Source organism: Hyaena hyaena, unplaced genomic scaffold (assembly GCF_003009895.1).
Source record: "Hyaena hyaena isolate Hyena2069 unplaced genomic scaffold, ASM300989v1 scaffold_104, whole genome shotgun sequence".
NCBI lineage: Eukaryota > Metazoa > Chordata > Mammalia > Carnivora > Hyaenidae > Hyaena > Hyaena hyaena.
The window spans coordinates 1,404,270-1,426,138 of NW_024080736.1; the positions used below are offsets into that span (position 1 = coordinate 1,404,270).

The window sequence follows — 21,869 nt, forward strand, 5'->3', positions numbered from 1 at the left end:
AAATACCATGGTGTCTATCATTGTGTTTAAATATTTCAGAAAAAAGTTAATATGGTCAAATGTTACAATCTAAGTTCTGAGAATATGAATGTTTATTAAACTCTTTCTTCTATTTTCCTATGTATTTTAATTTCTTCAGAATTGAAAGCAAATTTTAATGCTTTTTAATTCTGTAACAAAGACTGCCCGCCTGATTTCCTAACCCAGTCTGAGAAAGTGAAATCAGAAGGTCAGAAGTGGCAAATGGAAAAGGGGAAGGTAGTTAAGATGGGGCTTGTTGAGAGTTGCAAGGAATGCAAACTGACAGCCTCACAGAAAGGGAACAGATGTCAAAACAACACAGCTCTGTCGGGTAGGCATCTGACTCTTGATTTCAGCTCAGGTCAAGATCTCCCAGTTCGTGGGACTGAGTCCCACACCGGGCTCCACACTGTCGCTTGGGATCCTCTCTCCCTGCCCCTCCTCTGCTCATGCTCTCTCAAAATATATAGATAAACTTAAGAAAAAGTACAGTATATAAAAGGCCAACGAAAGGTTGGGCCAGCAGAATACAAACCATTCCACAGTTCTCCGGCATTGCAAAGCAGTATAATAATTAACAGACTGAGATTCTTGACTTTTTATTACTAACTCACTGCCTAACCACGGTATTTTACTTCACATGATGTTACCAAAAGTTGAAAAAGAAAAAAAATTCATCTAATAGCAAGACTCTACACCTAGCAACACACACATATAAACCTGGCTAATATTCCTGAATGTCTATGTCAAGTGAACAAACTTTATATACACTGCTCTGGCATTTTAGCAAGAACTTTCCATGTGCTTCCGTATCACACAGATGGTAACAAGGAATGCATAGAATTTCTTTAAAAGAACTCCTCCATTACTGGAAGCTAACTGATTTTTCACTTTTACACACCGTACTGCAATGAACACCATTCCACATATAATTCCTTCTTTCTTTTGGTTTATTTCCTTGGGATAGCATCCCAGAAATGAGATTAGTGGGTCGAAGGGTATAAACATATTACCAAGTTGCATTCCTCTTCACACTCCACCAACATAAGAGTATACTTATTTCATTACTTCATCCTAGACCTTGATTAAGCTTTTTCTCCCCAGCATCACGGAGATATAATTGGTATACAAAACCTGCATATAATTAATGTATACAACCTGGTGAGTCTGTACATACATACACACTCATGTTCCTATCATCACAATACAGGTAATAAACATGTCTGTCACCTCCAAAAGATAACTGGTTAAACATTTATTTTATTAATTCAGAAGCTGTAAAGTAGTATCTAACTTTAAATATGCTAAATGAAGGAGCATCTGGGTGGCTCAGTTAAGCATCTGACTTCAGCTCAGGTTATCTCATGGTTTGTGAGTTCAAGCCCCACGTCAGGCTCTCTGCTGACAGCTGGGAGCCTGGAGCCTGCTTCGGACTCTGGATCTCCCTCTCTCTCTCTGACCCTCTCCTGCACATGCTCACTCTCGCTCTCTCTCTTTCTCTCTCTAAAAAATTAAACAAACATTAAATAAAAGAAATGCTAAATGTAACAATGGAAAAATGCAACATTTCCCGGGTGCTCTTCACTAATAAGCATTTACTCTCTGGTGACTTCTCACAAACCATTTAACAACCTTCTGGGATTTTGTACGGCTCCAAAATGAGAAGACTGCACTCCACCTCACTAATCCCCAAGGGAGCAAAAATTAAAGAAGGGGTATCCATTTCTCACACATCAGACTGGCAAAATATCAAGACTGGCAGGTTCCAGTGTTCGTGAGATTACAGGGCACAGCCACACGCATGCACCGCTGGTGGCGGTGTGCATCTGAAACTCACCTGACGGTGTCTGTTAAAACTGTAAGCATATAATTTTAACCCACATATCCAACTTTTAAAACTCCTTCACCCAGATATCCAGCTTTTAAGACGATCCTACAGAAACAAGTAACACTAAGAAAGAATATATTTTTATTACAGGAAGGATTATAATGACAAACTAGAACACAAGAAACACTTGAATGCCTACCAATATGAGAATTTTTGAGGAAGTATGAAACATTTATGGAATATTAAGCAGTAATTGGAACTGGTGAAACTTAGAAAGATATCCATGATAGGCACCCAGGTGGCTCCGTGGGTCCAGCATCCGACTCTTGATCTTCGCTCAGGTCATGATCTCATGGTTCATGAGTTCAAGCCCTGCATCAGGCTCTGCGCTGACAGTGCAGACCCTGCTGGGGATTCTCTCACTTCTCTCTCTTTGCCCCTTCCCCGCCTGCTCTGTCTCTCTCAAAATAAATAAATAAACCTAAAAAAATTTTTGTTAATCGAAATTTTTAGAAAAGATCTATGATCTGTTGGTACGTAAAATGAATTTGTTTTAATTTTTAAAGGAAAACCCCTATTTATATATGATAAGCATTTGTGTTTATCACTATAGAGAAAGGTACCAAAGATACAGCAAAGTAATTACGATTTCTTCAGATGGGATAAAAAGGGGAAATGATTGGGGCGCCTGGGTGGCTCAGTCGGTTGAGCATCCGACTTCGGCTCAGGTCATGATCTTACAGTTGTGGGTTTGAGCCCCACGTAGGGCTCTGTGCTAACAGCTAGCTCAGAGCCTGGAGCCTGTTTCGGATTCTGTGTCTCCCTCTCTCTCTGAACCTCCCTTGCTCATGCTCTCACTCTCTCTCTCTCTCAGAAATAAATAAAAAACATTTAAAAAAAAAGGGGGGGGGGAAATGATTCCCTTCTTCATATTCCTCTCTGTTATTTGACTTACTATTATTTGGCTTGCTGGTAATTTGATTTTTGTTGTTGTTGTGGGTAATTTTAAATGTCCAGAGACAGTAAAGATTCTGTTACAGGAGGTTCACCTTCTTCAATGAATGGTTAAATTATGTCCAATATGCCACAGGAGTGTGCCAGAGAGTTTTTTGACGTTTACAACAAAAGCAGTTAATACTCTTAAAAGCTTTGATACAAAGGAGTAATTTAAAAAATCAACTTCTGTTTGACACTGCAGCACCCCTCCCCCAAATTACGGATAAATGAAACATTATATTATTCAAATCACAGCTGTGCAAAACTTCCCACCACACACTGAACCCCTTTTCCCACTGACTCCTAGATTCATTCCAGTGACCTGGCAGTAATCATGAAGAAAAGGATCCCTATTCTATGAGTGCCCGGAGAGTAAAAATCTTTTTAAGTAATTTCTCACCCAAAGAAAACAGAAAAAAGCACTAAAGAGCATGCTAATCGGTCTCTCTTCTCTAAGGGAAACCTACGGAAAGGAAAAAAACATTTTGGGATGGACAGACAAGCCTTTCAATTTATCCAAGCTTAACATCTTACTCAATGTGTGTTACAGGTCTTAAACCTCAGCTCCTACTGCCTAAAAATACTCACACAAACTCTAAAAGGGCACTATCAGTGTTCCCACTCACGGCGACGAGCAATGTTCAGCTGTACACGCGTCACAGCGGCAAAGTCGTCATCCAGATCAGTTACTAGTAACCGCAGTAAGGAGGGGTTTTCAAACGTTATACTCTCTCTTGAAATTAGCATATTAGAAAGTCAAATCTTAAACACTGCTCAATTTAAATAACTCAAAATGTTCAAAGCAGAAAACGGTCCGGTTCTTAAACATACCATGCCTACAATCTTCATCAGCTTGCCCATAGTTTTTCTGCAAAATAAAAGATACAAGGTAAAATTAAGTAGTTCAAGGGCAGCTTAAAACAGCGATTTTTATTAAAAGAAAAAAAAAACACCTCAGCTTTGTTTCAAAGTTTCATTATTCATGTTTCAGATGTAATATTCACAGAGTAAAAGTAACTCATGTAGTCCACAGACATGATAACATTCTTCCCCGGCCATTACTCACTCTCCTCCTCCTCACCTTCCCCGGCTCCGCATCACCAAAGCCTCCTCCCTCAGGATCACCCTCGGCCAACGACTTCACTCAGAAAACAAAGCGCCAAGAAGAGACTTTCCAAGGACTGTCCCCCCACGTCGGCCGCTTTCCGCGCACTCTCTGCCTTCCGCCTGTTACGAGGCCAGCCCTCCAGGCCCCCCTCTGAGGCCGGCTGTGCCACCCGCGGGGGCCCGCTCCGGGAAGCCCCCTCTATTCCTCCTACACCACTGACCTGTTGCTCTCCACCGATTCGGTCCTTTGAACAAACACGCTGCGATTTCATCCATCTTAAAAAAATCCTTCTCGTGACTTCACTTCTCCCACCAGCTGCCACTCACTCACACTTTTCTACGCCTCTTTCGGACAAAACCCCTCAGGAACTGTCTACACTCAGGTGCTTCAACTCCTTCCCGGGACTCGCTCTCAAACTCCCTTCAGTCGGCACTCCACGGGAGCCGCGGTCGTGCAGCTCGCCGGCCACCTCCCTGCACCCAGCTGGACACGCGGTCTACGTTTACTCGTTCCCGTCCGGGTGGCCCGCCACATCTCCGTCGCCTCTCCGTTCCCACTGCTCCACTCCCAGCAGTCGCCCCTGCTCGCCCCTCCCTCACTGGGATCCACCTTCCCTACTTGGCTACGGGGACACGGCCCCCCCTCAGTTTTCCTTTACATCGAGGGTTGCTCTTCAGGCTGCTGTGCTGGTTCCTCGTCCCCCACGTCTTCGCGCTGCAGTGCCACAAGACTAAGTCCTCGGTCCTCTCCTCTTCTCCCCGTACACCCATCCCCTTCGTGATCTGACCCAGCCTCAAGACTTTATATATCATCTACAGGCCACCAACTCCTGAGGCAGTATCCCTGGCCCAGACCTCTCTCCCAAACCGCACAGCTGCCCTACCTGACTGCTACCTCAACATCCCCAGCTGGGTATCTAAATGACATCTCAGACTCCGCATGTCCAAAACTGAACTCCCACCGGGCCCCACGAAACCTGTGCGCCACCTACAGCCTTGTCATCTCAGTTGAGGAAACTCCACGTTCCAACTGCTCAGACAAAATAACATCGAAGTAAGGAATCTGTGACCGCTTTCTCTCTCTCGCTCCCGGAACTCCACGTTAGGAGTTAGGAAATCGGACTAGGTCTACTACCTTCAACTTAGAACCAGAACCAATCCACTGCTGTGTCTCTCCACCGCCGCCATTTTGCCTGAGTCACTCTCATCTCTGGCCTGGATTATTCCAACAGCCTCTGAACTAGTCCCCCTGGCTGACTTACCCCTCCATAGCCTACCCTCAATACAAAAGCCAAAGAATTGCGGCCAAATCAGATCACGCCATTCCTCTGCTCAAAACCTAACAAGAGCTCCCCATCTTAAGAAGAAAATCAGGTCCTTATAGGGACCTGGAGGCCCCACAGGATTTAGCCCCGTTGCACACTCCCCCTCACATACTTTTCTCCAGCACACTGGCCTCCTAGCTGTTTCTCAAATGTGCCAGGCAGGCTTATGCCTCAGAGTCTTTGCCCTGTTTCCTCTGCCTGTAGTGCTCTTCCTCTAGATTTTGATGTGGCTCCCTTCTTTACCTCCCTCCTATCACCTGACCAGTGAAGCCGACGTTGACCACTCAAAGTATAACCCCAACCCTAACCCTGTATCCCCAAATCTCCCTTGCCCTGACTTTTTTTCATGAAGACTGCTAGCTTCTAACACTCTACAGTATCTACTTAATGTATAATATGTATTGTTCATCGTCTGTCCCCCTAACTAGAAAAAATACCATGAAGATCATTTTCTTTTTCACCAATGCCTACCAAGTACCTAGTCCAGTGCCCTGTACATAGTATACACTCAGTAAGTCTTTGCTGAATGAATGAATAGCCCAAAATGCTATACACTAATACAACTCTAAAGGCTTAAAAATAGTTGTTGCCGTCCAACATGTTCAGCAATCACTAGCTCCATGCAGCAATCAAACACACTCAGCCATCACCAGCCACGTCAGCCCAGGCTAAGGGGACTGTGGCCAACAATCTGCCCCACTCAATGAACAAGTCCATGTCTCATGGTTCAACACTGGCTTATCAACAGTGCTTACTCACCAGTTGCAAAAACGAGGCGATTCTGTAAAGAAGACTCTCAATTTTGATGCTTTCTATCTCCAGTGGACATGGCCCTGTGAAGTCGGCCATGGAGTACTGGCCAAGAGAAAGGAGGGCCTCTGTGCAGTGCTTGAGGGTCATTTCATAGTCCTGCCTCTTAAGTGATTCACACGCTTGTTCACATGACTTCTCAGCTCTTCTGTCTTCCATGACTCAGGGACAAAAATCCTAAAGACAGAAAGAAAGGACAGGTCAGAGAAGCTTTTAGAATCTCACTAGGTTTCAATTCCAATCTCATTCCTACCTCAGCTGGTTTAATTATCTCCCTGAATAGTTACATTCAACCAGCCTTCTGATCAAGGTCATAGCGGAGCAGTGTAGATCTGATGCTACAAAATCTATACTTCTCTTCTATATTTTATGAAGTCTTTACTAAGATCCAAGCAAAACGTCAACCGTAAGTGGAGATCACACAAACAACCCACCAAATGTATAAATGAGACAAATTTACAAACGAAACATGACTTTGAATACTGCAAAGTGTCACAATCCATGAAGCTGCCTTTTTTTCTCTTTTTAAACCAGAAGGTACAGAAAGGTTTCATACCCAAACCTCCCCATCTCAGTATTGTAATTCTGTGACGGGGATCGCAGAGACTGGAGATCTGTGCCATGCAGGATTTTTCACACCAACATAAAAAACTGGCTGAAATGCAAGTATGAACTGCCTATTAATTCAATTTGGCAAACGCTTCCTAAGGCCAGGCCCCATGTTCGCAGCACCGAAGTCAAAGATGGGAGTGCGGCACAGCTGCTCCCAGAAAACTCTGATTCTAGCAAGAGCAGCAATTACAGGAAAGGCTTACTCCATCCGCCAAAAGGCAAGAGCTGGCCTCCAGGTGAACGGGGAGAGCAGCACACAGGGATGAGCGGAGGGCACACAGGGGCTTTTCAGAGACAAGAGTTCAAAGGAAACCACCGAGAGGAAAAGCCATGTGACCTACCCCCCAGGAGGGTCGGGAAAGAGGAGGAGCTACGAATGACCTCAAGGGCCACAGTGAGGGCTTGATTCCACAGGCAGTGGGGCTGGTGGGCTGTTACATAAGGAAGGAAGCCCTCCCACAGAAGTCCCGCAAGGACTGGTGGGAAGCAGGCACCGCCATCAGGAAGGCGGAAGAGCTCCCGAGGACGCAAGCCCGCCTCTCCCCAGCTGGATGGCTCACAGCAAGAGCACGGCCGCTGGGCAGGGAGGACCTAAAGCCCTTCGCCTGAGATCACAACACCCGGTAAGAGGGGCACCCTTGCTGACCTTGTCACCAGATGTCAAGCATGGAGAGCGCTGCTCCTGGCCGCTCCCACCTCTCTCGCTCACCTGCTCTTCCCTACCTTCCCCCTGACGGGCTGGCCACAGGTGCACAGTCCGTCCCCCTGGGGGAGGGGGACAACTCTGACGACACCCTGGCCCGCGCTCTCCCAGCGGTTCTGCCTTGCGCTGCGGTGAGAGCTGAGGGCAGGCACCCAAACAGTGGCGGTGAGTCAGGCACAATGACAGCCACCAGCAGAGGTCTGGGCCCCTTCAACTGAGAGACACTCGTATGTCAAAAACTGCAGGGGCACCTGAGCGTCTCAGTCGGTTAAGCATCGGACTCTGGATTTCAGCCCAGGGCGTGATCTCACAGTTCCTGAGATCAAGCCTCGCACTGGGCTCATGCTGACAGCAGGCAGCCTGCTGAGGATTCTCTGCCTCCCCCTCTCCCCCTGCCCCTCCCCTACTCACACTCTCAAAATGAATAAATACAACTTTCAAAGTGAATGACTTGCTTGAAAGAAAGAAAAGAAAAGAAAAGAAAAGAAAAGAAAAGAAAAGAAAAGAAAAGAAAAGAAAAGAAAATGGCATTACAAGATAATCACTAACTTATTACAGAGAGCTCAGATGATGCTACTGACACTTTGGTCCGAGCAGTTCTTTGCTGACGGAGGGCTGTCCTGGGCTTTGTAAGACGTTTAGCAGCATCTCTGGCCTCTAACCCACTAGATGCCAGTGGGACCTCCCAACCTGTGACAACTGAAAGTATCTCCAGACAGGAGCAAAGGTCCCCTGGGGGGTAAAGTCATTCCTGATTGACAACTACTGATACCAACAAGCATCTAGGGTTGGCTTGCAGATAACAGCAACAGTAGAAGGATAAACCCATGGTCACCAAAGGCACCAGAATTCACAAATCTTTACTGTAAAACTCTCAGCCCGCATCTACATAATATTACAAAAGAAGTCAAAAGAAAAAAAAAAGTCAAAAGAGAAGAAAAACTAATAACGCACAAGCTAAAATCTTTCTTAAGGACAAAATACAGTACAGGGATCCAGACCACAGGCTCGGGGCCAGACAACTTGTATTCAAAACCCACCAGCCCCCTCACCCACCAGCCCCTTCACTCAGATGCGTACCAGCTGCATGGCCTGGGGCAAGTGACTTAACCTTCTGTATCCCACCCAACTTACTCAGCTCAAAAATGGCAAGACACCTACTGTCCATCTCCTACGGTTAATATAGGGTGAGGTGAAATACTATGTGTAGAACACTTAGAAGATGCCTAACACACAGTAAGTGCTCAGTTAGTGTTAGCTACTGCTACCCCCCTAAAATTCCAATTTTTCAGTTTACATAAAGTGGAATCACTTCACTGATCTCAAAATACAATACTGTATTTACAGAAAACAAAGTAACACCCCATATAATTGGCTACTTAACAGAGGAATTATTTTCATCCATTTTATCCACCTCAAACTGATAATGATTATGCAAGAAGAGCCACTGGAGAAATAGGTACATTTGTGTGTCACTGACAGACAAGATAAGCCCTAAAACTGGCTACAAAGGGAGATCACAAGACTCCTGTCAACATTAGCCGCCAACATATGCCCCTGGGCTCTCTCAATACCTTTAATATATAAGCAGACTGGGGGCAGAACTATTAACTTCAGGAGCTCTGGGGGGAAATGACTTGAGGAGTTAATACCTGATCCATTAGGTTCAAGTGCCTATCTCAGAAGTGGATGAGAAGGTTTCTACCACAATTACCTTTGTTAATCAGGTCCTGATAGTCAGTTTCTACCCAAATCCTACCTGAACCTCACTAGGGGTACTTTGCTGTAGTGTGGATCTCGGTATGAAGCAGGTCTTATTCAACTATTTTCTCTGTTTTTCGCAGAAGACAGAATGACCTAGCCACACGTACTCCTTCTGAAGAAGTTAAAAAAAACTTTCTCACAGGTAAAATAAAAGCTGCCGGTCAAAGTGAGACAATGTCTTGGTCCTTGCTAAAATGGACTATAGAAAATACACAGTAAGAGATCTAGAACTACTCCTCCTGGAAGGGGCCAGCCCCGAGATACACCTCACTGTGTGGCTGACACTCTTGTCTAGGATACAGAACACAGCTACATCAACAGCATACAATCCTTCTGCCTGGCCCGAAGAGCCTGATCCAAGGGCAGACAGTGAGCCAGCTGGGTTTATAAGAGTCTCTCCTGTGGGGACAGGGAGGCCCAGGGAATGGAGATGAGTCACATGACTCATATCAATATAGAAGAAGCACCACATCCGCCCATTGTGAGATCTACCCTCATCAGCCTTGATTCTTTCTCTTCCTGTTAAAAACAGCGAACTTGCATAAAATGAATATAAAACACTGTAACTTTCTACAAACTCCTACTCGTGTGGGGAACATGGACTTGGGAGTGTGTAACTTCACAAGCAAGAAAGCTAGAACCGGAAACCAAGATTCAAACCCCAATCCTGCAATCTGCTGCTGACCTATAAAAGAGGCTAATGGCCACCGAGGATCCATTCCTTTTCCTGCTAATAGAAGCCCACATTTTCCCTTTTAGAATTCACCTCATTCCTACTCTCAGTCGATATGGTTCCTGAAGAACTGACTGCACCAAGGAATCCAAGGTTGTCACGTGACCACAACTGACCAAGTGAAACCTCAGAGCCCCAAACACAAAGATTGGCTCAGATAAGACATGTGACCCCATAAGAACCAATGAGACATGAGACTTTTGCTGAGGCTTCTGGGAAAAAGACAGGCGTTCTTTCTTGCTAAACCTACAATGTGAGAAGCTCCAGGGGTTGAATATGCTGGAGTTCTAACATACAGTACCTACAACTGAAGTCTACACAGGAAAAAACAGAGTTGCTTCATGGGGAGAAACTGAGTCCTGATGACATCACTTGAGCCCTGACTCCAGCTAACTATGCCTGGACTCTGCAGTTAGGTGAGCCAAGAAATTTCTTTCTAACATAGTTGAGGTTGATATTTCAGGCAGTTGGGGCTAATTGATTGATATACATGTATGTCTAATGAGTACCTCACAGGATGTGAAAAACTGAACTGATAACGTTCATGTTTTTCATTATACGTTCATTATAACGTTTTATAATACAATATATACACACATGATTATTAATAATACTGGCAACAGTTATTGATTGTTAATAAAAGTATAAAGAAGGAAGTGGGCATCAGAGAGAAATGGCTTAGTATGATATTTGATTATTCTACCTATTAAAAAATATATAATTCTAGGAGCGCCTGGCTGGCTCAGTCAGTAGATCATACAACTCTTGATCTCAGGGTTGTTAAGTTCGAGCCACATGCTGGGTATAGAGATTACTTAAAAATAAAATCTTAAAGGGGTGCCTGGTGTCTTAGTCTGTAAGGCTCAGGTCATGATCTCACCATTTGGTTCGTGAGTTCAAGCCCAGCATCCAGCTCTGCACTGACAGAGCAGAGTCTGGTCTCCCTCTCTCTGCCCCTCCCCTGCACCCTCTCTCTCTCTCTCTCTCTCTCTCAAAAAATAAACATTTGATAAAATAAAAGGAACTGTGAAAATCCTCACAAACCCAAGCCAATCATCTCCTTTGGTGAAGTAAAAGTCCTGTGTGTCCCTGAGACTAAGGAGTATTTTAATTGGTACTGCCTTTCCATGAAATGATACCATCTGCACCTTCCACAAAAGTCAACTTTACGAGAACATTGGTATCACCAAGTTAGTTTTCACTACTTTTATAGAAATTTGTTTTAAAATCTATCCATCTTAGTACAATCCAAAAAAAAAAAAAAAAACCAAAACATTGATAAATTGGACTTAACCAAAATTACACCTTGGCTCTTTGAAAGACACTGTTAAAAGAATGAAAAAAAACTAAAGACTAAGAAAAAATTATCTGCATATAACGCATGAAAAAGGATTTGTATCTGAACACAGAAAGAACTCTCAAAACTCAACAATGAGCAAACAACCAAATTAGAAACTGGATAAAGATTTTCACGCACACTCCGCAAAGAGGGCATAATGATGGCAAATTAGCACATGAAAGGATGTTCACGGTGTTAGTCATCACAAAAATGCAAATTAAAACCATGATTAGACACTACGACATGCCTATTAGAGTGGCCACATTACAAATATTGATAATATCGGTGATGTGGAATAACTGCAACTCTCAGACATTGCTGGTGGGAATATACAGTGGTATAGCTACTCCAGAAAAAGGGCTGACAATTTGTTTAAAAAGTTAAACATATATTCACTATATAACCCAGCAATCCCCTCTCCCCATAGACAGCTACCTGGGGAAAATGAAAAGGTACATTCACACAAAAATCTGTACACAAATGTTTACAGCAGCTCTATTCATAACTGCTAAACACTGGGAACAATCCAAATGTCCCTTAATAAGTGACGATGGAAAACTACTCAGCAATAAAAAAAAGATTACATTTGCAATATATGCAATACCTTACATGAATCTCAAAGACAAAGTAAAGGAGCCCAGTTTTAAAAGCTTACATATTGAATGGTCCCATTTGTATTATATTCTCAAAGTACCAAAACTACAGGAATGGAAAAAAGGTCAGTGGTGGCAGGGGTTTGGGGACGGGGCTGGGTAACTATGAAAGGAAAGCATGAGGGACTTTTCTGGGCTGATGATACTGCTCTGCATCCTGACTGTGGTGCTAGCTGCACAAACCATACATGTAGGAAATTAATAGAACTATATACCGAGAGAAAAAGGCCAACTTTATTGCACGATAATCTTAAGAATAAAACTTTTACATTGCTTTTAAAATATGAACCAGTGTCATAATACGATTTTGTTTCTATTTAAAGTTTATTTATTTTGAGAGAGAGCGAGAAAGAGAAAGAGAGAGAGAGAGAGCGCGCGCGCACATGCAAGCAGGGGTGGGGCAGAGAAAGGAGGACAGAGAAATGCCCAAGCAGGCTCTGTGCCGACAGCATGGGACCCCAACACAGGGCTCGAACCCACGAATCATGAGATCATGACCTGAGCTGAAATCAAGAGCTGGATGCTTAACCAACTGAGCCACCCAGGGGCCCCTAACATGGTTTTAAAAACTTGAAAGGAAACAGATACAGAGGGATAAGTGTGTTGTTAATAAATGGAAAACCTATACATTTCCCTTTCCGGGCATGTAGGTTTTAGAGGCAAGAAAGGAGCCTTCAGAAAGAATGGCTCCAAATAGAGCAATCATTGAGTTCACTTGGCACAAAATATAGAATACTTTTGAAGAATTCCATCATCACTGGGTAATTTGTCCAGGACCAAAAGTAAATATTGGAAGGAAAATGGAATCAATAGTGCACCACAGAGGTGTTAGGTGGACAGGCCTAGACTAAGATATTTTCAGTAACAGACAATAAAAAGGAAGGTGATTTTTAAAAGCATCATTCTTTGCCCACGGTGGATTTCTTTCTAGAACAGTAGGAGAATAACCGTCAGACCACCATGAAATCAAGGCATGAAATGTATTTTATTGTTTAAAGAAAAAAATCAGTTATCTTCTTTAAATTAATTTTTGTTAATGTAGTTATGCTCCCCCTTTATTTCAAGCGCTAAATCTTATTTGATTAAAGACAGACTTCAAAGAACAAAAATAAACTGCGATCAAACTGCAGGAACCAATAGTAGTAAATAAAATTTCTTCAATCTAAACAGAAGATTTCTGTAACTCTGTCTTACACATGTGTCTCCATCAGAAACAAAAGAAAGTATCTACCTCATGATTAACTCGGGTGGAATGAATCAGACTGCATTTGTAAAGATTTCAGAAGACAGAAGAATTGTGCTAAGCATTACCGCCATCCAATCTGACAGAAATTACTACCAGCCATAATCAGGTCTGGATTGGACTCCCAAGTTATCCTCAATTATTAAGCTCTATAAACAATAAAACCAGAGGAAAACTTAAAAGACAAATATAATAAAATACATAAGTTTCTTTACATAACTAACAAAACAAAAATTTAAACAAAGGAAGAACTGCCAGAGAAGAGTTGAGACTCACTTTTTTTTTTTTTGTTTAAAGTCAGTTATTCGTCTTTAACCTGGCTCACACATTATCATTTTCCCTGTGGAAATTCCATTATTCTGAAAACCAGACTCTCCTGGAAAATAGAGCAGAATGTTGTGACAGAAGAAAGAAAAGCCAGGTTGATACCTTACGAAAATAACCCACACGACCCAGCGCCGCGGAGGAAGGCAGGCCTGTGGGAACCCGCCCCTCGTCCCTCCGGAGCCAAGGCTGCGGGACACGGTGCAGGTGCAGCGAGCGGAAGCGAGTCAGGCTTCCTCAGAGGCAGAGTGTGAAGAGCCATGCCTCTAGAGGTGGCACGGTGCTTCTGAAGCGCCGATAAAATAATGCCCAGGCTCATTCCCAGATATCCAGGCCGCCCACAGTCTGGCTACGGCCCAAGGACAGTCAGGCTTCCGAGCCTCTGACCAGGCCCTTCCCTCTGCGTGCATGGCCTTGCCCTCCTCTCTGAACCGAACCCCTACTCAGCTTTCAATGAATGCCTCACACAGACTTTCCTCCCCAAACTAGTACTTCCTCCAGAATGATTTGGGCTCTTAATTACCTATTATTTTGGATTAAATATATCGTATAAGATGTCCTATCTGCCCCCACACACCCATCTTATCAATCGGGGTCATATTTTACATCATTTATACCCCGAGACAACCATTCAATTCACTGAAACCATTCAATAAAGACTTTCACTGAATTTCCCCAATATTGGAATTCAGGCCTAAAATAACCTGAATGCCAAGCATTCCAAGAACTGTCCTGTACCAAATTAAGTACTCATTAGAATTCCAAGTCATAAAGAGGAATGTTGTGTGATCTTTGAATTTCTCTGCTTTTATCCAAAACTGGAGTCTCTGATGGTTCTATGGGTTACACAGGCAAAATATTCTGCAAAGTAAAAGTTTTATTCATCCTACTGTGGTTAATATTCACCCAGACTTGCACTATTCTCTAAAACTCTTGTAAAATCTCTGAGCATGCAAGAAGCATTAGAAGAGAGGCTAAGCCTATTGAGAAGAAAACTAGAAACTAAGACCGTCAATCATATTCCATTTTGAATAATTTCTTTCATAAAGAGGTAAATTCTCCTAAATTCCAGAATGAACAGAATCCAACATAACAAAGTAAAATGTTTTAAATACATAAAACAGGGGCGCCTGGGTGGCTTAGTCGGTTAAGCGTCCGACTTTCGCTTAGGTCATGATCTCGCGGTTCGTGGGTTCGAGCCCCGCGTCAGGCTCTGTGCTGACTGCCAGCTCAGAGCCTGGAGGCTGTTTCAGTCTGTGACTCCCTCTCTCTCTGACCCTCCCCTGCTCACGCTGTCTCTCTCTCTCTCCTAGAAATAAATAAAACATTAAAAAAATTTAAAAAAAAAAATAAATAAATAAATACATAAAACAAATACTTTAATGGACCTTCCGCCATCTGTTTTAATAACTAAAATGATAAAACAAGAAAAACTAAACTTTTAATTTTTTTAATTTATTTATTCATTTTTGAGAGAGAGAGAGAAAAGGGAGGGAGGGGAAGAGAGAGGAGAGCGAGAAGGAGGGAGCAGCAGAGAGAAAGAGAGAGAGAATCCCTAGCAGGCTCCACACGGTCACCAGAGAGCCTAATGCTGGGATGACTGGGAGAGCACAACCTGAGCGGAAACCCACAGTCAGACGCTTAACCAACTGAGGCACCCAGCCACCCCAAGAAAAACTTAAGTTGTATCAACAGCCAAAATCGAGGGGTTTTTTCCATCTATTAGTTTGACTTTTCCTGACGCATATTTTAGAATTGCTAGCAATTCTGGCGATAGCGTTCTTTCAGTAATTCCAAATGACTTCTTGAAAAGTTTGAGGCTCTTCCCAAATCATTTAACATGCCTACTAATCATTAAAAGTATACATATTTAAAAACCCACGTTTATGAAGCAATCAAATTACATTAAAAGACTGACTTTCTAGAAAAGGTTGCTGCTTGCCAAGAAAATTTTGACTATAAAACATTTTCTATTTGCATTTCTTCATTTTCCCTCTTAGATTATCTGTGTAGACTTGTAAACACATAATCCCAGTTAAGCTTACATAAAACATAAATCAATTTTCAAAAAGCCAACTGCATAATTAAAACGGTACCACCACCCACCACCATCATCATCCCTCTTAAAAGCTGTCTTTGATTTGCCAACAATCTATGTTCTATAACTGTATTTTCAAATCAGTGTTTGAAACTCAGTACAGAGTTTCCTATTCCTGTTTGGTTAACTAAAAACAAGTTGATTATAAAATAATGCAGTATAGGGGAGCCTGGGTGGCTTAGTCGGTTAAGCGTCCGACTTTTGAGAATCTGACTTCAGCTCAGGTCATGATTTCGCGGTGTGTGGGTTCGAGCCCCGCATCAGGCTCAAAGCTGTCAGCAGCCTGTCAGCACACAACCAGCTTTGGACCCCATGTCCCCCTCTCTCGGCCACTTCCCTGCTTTCACTCTTCTCAAAAATTAACAAACACTGGGGCGCCTGGGTGGCTCAGTCGGTGAAGCACTGATCTCCCTGCGTTGGGCTCCATGCTGACAGCTCAGAGCCTGGAGCCTGCTTCAGATTCTATGTCTCCTCTCCCTCTGCCCCTCCTCCACTTGCACTGTATCTCTCTCTCTCTCAAAAATAAATAAAACATTTTAAAAAATGATTTTTAATAAACATTTTAAAAAGCTTAAAAGAGGGGCGCCTGGGTGGCTTAGTCGGTTAAGCATCCAACTTTCGCTTAGGTCATGATCTCGCGGTTTGTGGGTACAAGCCCCACGTCGGACTCTGTGCTGACCGCCAGCTCAGAGCCTGTAGCCTATTTCAGAGTCTGTGTCTCCCTCTCTCTCTGACCCTCCCCTGCTCACGCTGTCTCTCTCTCTCCTAGAAATAAATTAAAATATTTAATAAAAAAAAAAGCTTAAAAGAAAAACTGCATTTCACGTACCCTAGTACACACATAACTCATCTTGAGCCTAAGATCCAGTATAGACACATTTGCCCAAAATGCCACTCGAGTTGTCAAAGAAGTGTACGTGCTAAGGCATAGGAGAACATCCTCTGCTGTCAACTGCTAATCGGATCAGAAATCCTTAATATCATTTCTAGTCCTGAAATTCTATTATTCTATATAAAGCAGCCTTAAAATACGTATACATTCATGGTGCCTGGCTGGCTCAGCTGGCGGAGCATGTGACTCCTGATCTCCAGGATGTAGGCTCAAGCCCCACATTGAGTTCAGAGACTGCTTAAAAATAAAATCTTAAAAAATCAATAAGTTTAAAATAAGTAAGTAAATAAAGAAATAGGCTTCCATTATCATTTCACACCCATGGGGATGGCTACTACCAACAAAAAGCCCAGAAAGTAACGAGCGTTGGCGAGGAGGTAGAGAAACTGGGACCCCCGTGCACGGCTTGTGCTACTCCTCCGGAAAACATTAAGCAGAGTTACCATAAGATCCAACAATTCCACTTCTGGGTTAATATCCAAAAGAACTAAAAGCAGAGACTCGAACAAATATTTGCACACCCATGTTCACAGCGGCATTACTCCTAACAGCCAGAAGGTGGAAACAACCCAAGCCCGACAGCAGATGAATGGATTCCGAATGGGGATTTACATACAATGGCACAGTATTTAGCCTTCAGAAGGAAGGAAACGCTGACTCGAGCTACAACACAGGTGAGCCCAGAGGACCTCAAGCTAGGTGAAAAAAGCCAGATGCAAGCAGACAATGTCTGATTGTACTTATAATGAGGGACCTAGAAGGGTAAATTCAGAGACACAAAATAGAATGCTGGCTGCCAGAGGCTTGAGGGAGGGGAAAATGGAGAGTTGTTTAACAGGTATAGAGTTTCAGGTTGGGGCAATGACAGAATTTTAGAGACAGACGATGGGGGCAGTTCCACAACAAGACTGTACTTACTGCCACTGAAATGAATGCAAAAATGGCTACAATGGTAAATTTCATGCCATGCGTATTTAACCAAAATGTCTCAAAAATACAAGTACACAAGCCTTGATAGCCTCGTTATAAGCAGTGAGGCCCACGGCCTAATCCGGATGCAAACTTAAGGATTCCTCAAGGTCCATTTCCCAGAACGCGCCACCCAGGAAGGACTGAGAGCCAGAACCAAAGACAAGAGAAGTTAGTCCCACGAAATAAACTTTAAAACGCCAAAACACAGGGCTAAGTCCAGGGTGGCTGGCGACAGGCACGCTAGGGAAGAGAAGGCAGAGGCAGGGACTCCTGCAGAATACGGGCAGCTGAGACCGGGGAGGACAGCAGAGCGGTGAGACACGAGGCACAGAGAGCGGGAGAGATCAGAGCGGGGAGCTCCCCTAAGATAACAAAAGGGAGGGGAATAGAGGAAAAGGTAAAAAAGACTTAGAAGCAAGAAGGGGATTCATTCAAGAAGAGATTCTGCCCAAGCGTCAGCAGAAAAATTACTTCCTTCCACTCACGTGGCCAATTTGTATCTAAAGAAACCAAAAACGTTGGTGAAGCCTATGAAAAGTTAGGAAGAAAAAGATTTTTCTATGAAAGACTACTACTATGTCGCCATCCCCAGAGCACTAATGTCATTTTTTTCACTGGTTTTTGTTTTATTTTTTAGACAAGAAGAAAAGACGTATTTGTTCAAGATTAATTTCAATGTGAGCCTACCTTTTGTTATTTGTTATTAAGCATCAGTATACGATGAATGAATTTAAAATGTTCTATAACACAGGGGTTAAGAGTATACAAGTTTTGTTTTTGTTTTTGTTTTTTTGTTTTGTTTTGTTTTATTTATTTTTGAGACAGAGAGAGACAGAGCACAAGTGCGGTAGGGGCAGGAAGAGGGAGACACAGAATCCAAAACAGGCTCCAGGCTCTGAGCTGGCTGTCAGCACAGAGCCCGACGCGGGGCTTGAACCCACGAACTGTGAGATCATGACCTGAGCGGAAGTCGGACGCTTAACCGACTGAGCCACCCAGGCGCCCCAAGAGCATACAAGTTTGAGGGGCGCCTGGGTAACTCGGTCAGTGAGGCGTCCAACTTCAGTTCAGGTCAGGATCTCGTGGTTTGTGGGTTTGAGCTCCACATCGGGCTCTCAGCTGTCAGCATCGAGCCCGCCTTGGATCCTCTGACGCCCTTTCTCTCTCTGCCCTTCCCCTGCTCGTGTTCTCTCTCCCTCTCTCTCAAAAATAAATAAACATTAAAATTAAAAAAAAAAAAAAGAGTGTACAAGCTGGAATCCAGATCTGCCTGAATTTCAACCTTGGCATTGCAACTGAGACAACCTACCTAACTCTGCCTCGGTCTCTACATCTGTAAAATGGGAATAATAACAGTATCTACCTCGCAAGTCTCTTACAAGCATTAAATAGGTTAAATTATGAAAGTACTTAGAACAGTGCCTGGCCCACTATTATAAAAGCATTAGCTCACTATTATCCTCCAAATCTAGAATAGGAACTCAATGGGAGCTGGGATTTTGTCTATTTTGTTCACTACTGAAGCCCCAGGTTCCTGACCTAAGTATGTGCTGAAAAGTAAAAATTTGTTGAATCAGATCAACTTTATGCCCACAACACAGAATCCTGAAGTTGAACAGCACTACTTTTTTGTTACTAATGACAACTAAAGCCTGCATCATAATTTAGCCTCAAAGTTTGGAGTTCATAGAGGGTTTTTACTTACCTTGCCTCAAGGGATTTTACAAAGCTATATTATTTATCTCCATTTTACAAACTAAAAAGACTTAAGGGATTTGCCCAAAAACACAAAGTCTGAGGCAGAATAGGAACTCTGAGCATGGAGCCTGCTTGGGATTCTCTCTCTCTCTCTCTCTCTCTCTCTCTCTCTCTCTCCCTCTCTGTCCCTCTCCCGTGCTCACTCACTCTCTATCTAAAATAAAATAAAAAATAAAAGTAAAAAAGTAATTAAAAATTTTTTTAATTAAAAATAAAAAAAGAAAGTCCTCATTCCCCAACATAAACTCTGCCACTTCTAACTTTCTACTGAGCACACCTGGGTGTGAGGAAAACACCCAGATGACAACCGTCAGTGATCAGCAGTGAGGCAGGGAAGGGGACACTGGACTGGGAGTCAGGAAGTTTCAACTGTGCTTGGTTTTTTTTGTTTTTTTTACAAATAGTTTATTGTCAAGTTGGTTTCCATATAACACCCAGTGCTCATCCCCACAAGTGCCCCTCTCCATGCCCACCCCCCCTCCCCCCCACATCCATCAGTCCTCAGTTTTTGTCAGCATTCAAGAGTCTCTCATGGTTTGCCTCTCCCCCTTCCCCCCACCATTTCCCCCCTTCTTCTCCCCCATTGTCCAACTGTGCTTGGTTTTAAGAGGTCTGAGGCCTCTCTGGTTCCTCTAATGCCTCTGGGCCCTGAACTTCCTCCTCTGTTCCTTCTAGGATTAAAATTCTGACTTCAGCTTTCTACCTAGGCTCCTGGAACTCAACAAACAAAAGCAAATTCATCTTTTCTCTATTCCAAACCCCTATGACCTGTTCTTCCTATTCCTGATGGCTTCTCTATTCCCGCTGCCCATCATTCTGCCAGCCACCCAAGCTTAAACACCGCAACATCACCTCTGACTTGGAACTGACTTCTGACACAGAACAGACTGTTCCTTTCCCCTCCCACCTAATCCACCAGCATAACTCTGTTCAACCTCCAAAATATCTCCTGAATCCATCACCTCCTTTCCATTCCCAAGGCCATCGATTCAATTCAGGCCCTCATCATCCATCCCTCGCACGGACTATTACCATGAATGCACTTAAAGTCCCCCTCTCTGTTCCGCCTCACTGCCATTCCATCATACTCATCCTCAGTTTGCCATTTAAGACCCTCCAAAACCCAGTCCTGACCTCTCGGCAGCCTCACCTTCCACCACGTTCCTTTAGGTCTCCCAGGGTCCGAGTAGTTTGGACATGCAGCTTCCTGGCACCCACCTCATTCTGACACCAACACCCAGCCTCTGCTCAAGCTACCCTTCCCTACAGAATGCCTCTTTCCATTGCTTCTCATCTTCATGCGGGTCAATTTAAAGGCCACTTCATCAGCTGAAGTGTTCCCTGGTATCCCCAAGGGGGCAGTATCAATCCCTCTACTAAACCCTAAGCACCTTGGTTGAACCTCTTTTACAGCACCTATCAAACTGCTATCAGTCCTTTCATTTCCTGGTGCCTCTATTCTCCCTCCTAAAGGATTTGTTCCTTGTCAGTAGGAAATATGTTTTATTCATCTTTGTATCCCTCACAAGACAGTTTCTCAAAGACTGTGTGGAGACAAAATGGTATGCGCCATGAATGAGCTACAGCTAGTCCCGGCGGTGACCCCCTCGGCCCTCAGAGCAGCCACAAAGGGACTTCAGCAGCCAGAGTCCCCACTGGTCAAGTCTCAAGCATTCTCAAGTAGCCTCTGCCTCCAACTAGGTAGAGGCCAAGATGACAACCTGAGACTCACTCACAGGACGGAACGTGGCACGCTGTACAAAGTGGATGCCCGATAAACATTTGACAAGTTGAGTCTTGCCATAATCCGTCAGTTCCCCTTCAACCAAGTATCCCCAAGATCCCGAACCATATAGACCTCTTTGAAGGTTTTTACCGAATATCTTCTAGTTATCTTTTTATTAATTACCTATTATTACCTGGTTATACTTGCCTTACCATCCAAAGGTCACATCAATACTGTACTGCATAGAATAACAGAGGATACGCACAATTTACCATGAAGAAATTCAAAGAATAATATTCAACATTATACAACAAAGAAAAGCAAATGCCACTTTACACTACCAAATCAGCAAAAACTTTTAAGGAAACAATGTATTTCTGTCCAGTTTTGGTAAAACAGGTACATCCATGTGTCTGCTAATAGTACAAAGTGGTACAACATTCTTGAAAAACAGTGTGGCAACATATACCAAAAGTCATAACAACATTCATTCCATTTAACACAATCCACTCAGGGGGCACCTAGTGGCTCAGTCAGTTAAGCACCCAACTTCTGCTCAGATCATGATCTCATGGTTTGTCGGTTCGAGACCCACATCAGGCTCTGTGCTGACAGCTCGGAGCCTAGAGCCTGCTTTGGATTCTGTGTCTCCCTCTCTCTGCCCCTTCCCTGCTGGCACCCTGTCTGTCTCCCTCTCTCTCAAAAAATAAATAAACATTTAAAAAAATGATAACATAATACACTCAGAAATGTATCCCAGACCTATAATTAGTCAAAAAATAATAAAAATAATATCTACAATAATGTAGATTAAAGTATTAAGTGAAAACCAGGAAGCAACATAAATACCTAACATTAAAATATTGAAAGTAAATTATGGGAGCGGGACTTGATGAAATATTTTGCAGTCTTTCAAAATGTAAGCATATAAATTAAAATTGTGACACCTATAACATGAAAATGTT

At 43.3% G+C, this 21,869-nt stretch overlaps 1 protein-coding gene across 5 annotated transcripts in view; it reads right to left on the reverse strand.

Annotated features, from left to right (window-relative positions):
* The window catches only part of HELZ (helicase with zinc finger), a 160,751-nt gene that overhangs the window by 131,684 nt on the left and 7,198 nt on the right, over window positions 1-21,869 (reverse strand). For all 5 annotated transcript variants that reach the window (XM_039235929.1, XM_039235931.1, XM_039235927.1 and 2 more), the window contains 2 exons: window positions 6,037-6,264; window positions 3,677-3,713 (listed from right to left, as the gene is read on the reverse strand). In XM_039235929.1, the coding sequence (XP_039091860.1) occupies window positions 3,677-3,713; window positions 6,037-6,246 (247 nt within the window). In that variant the 5' untranslated portion in view covers window positions 6,247-6,264. The remainder of the gene's footprint in view (window positions 1-3,676; window positions 3,714-6,036; window positions 6,265-21,869) is intronic.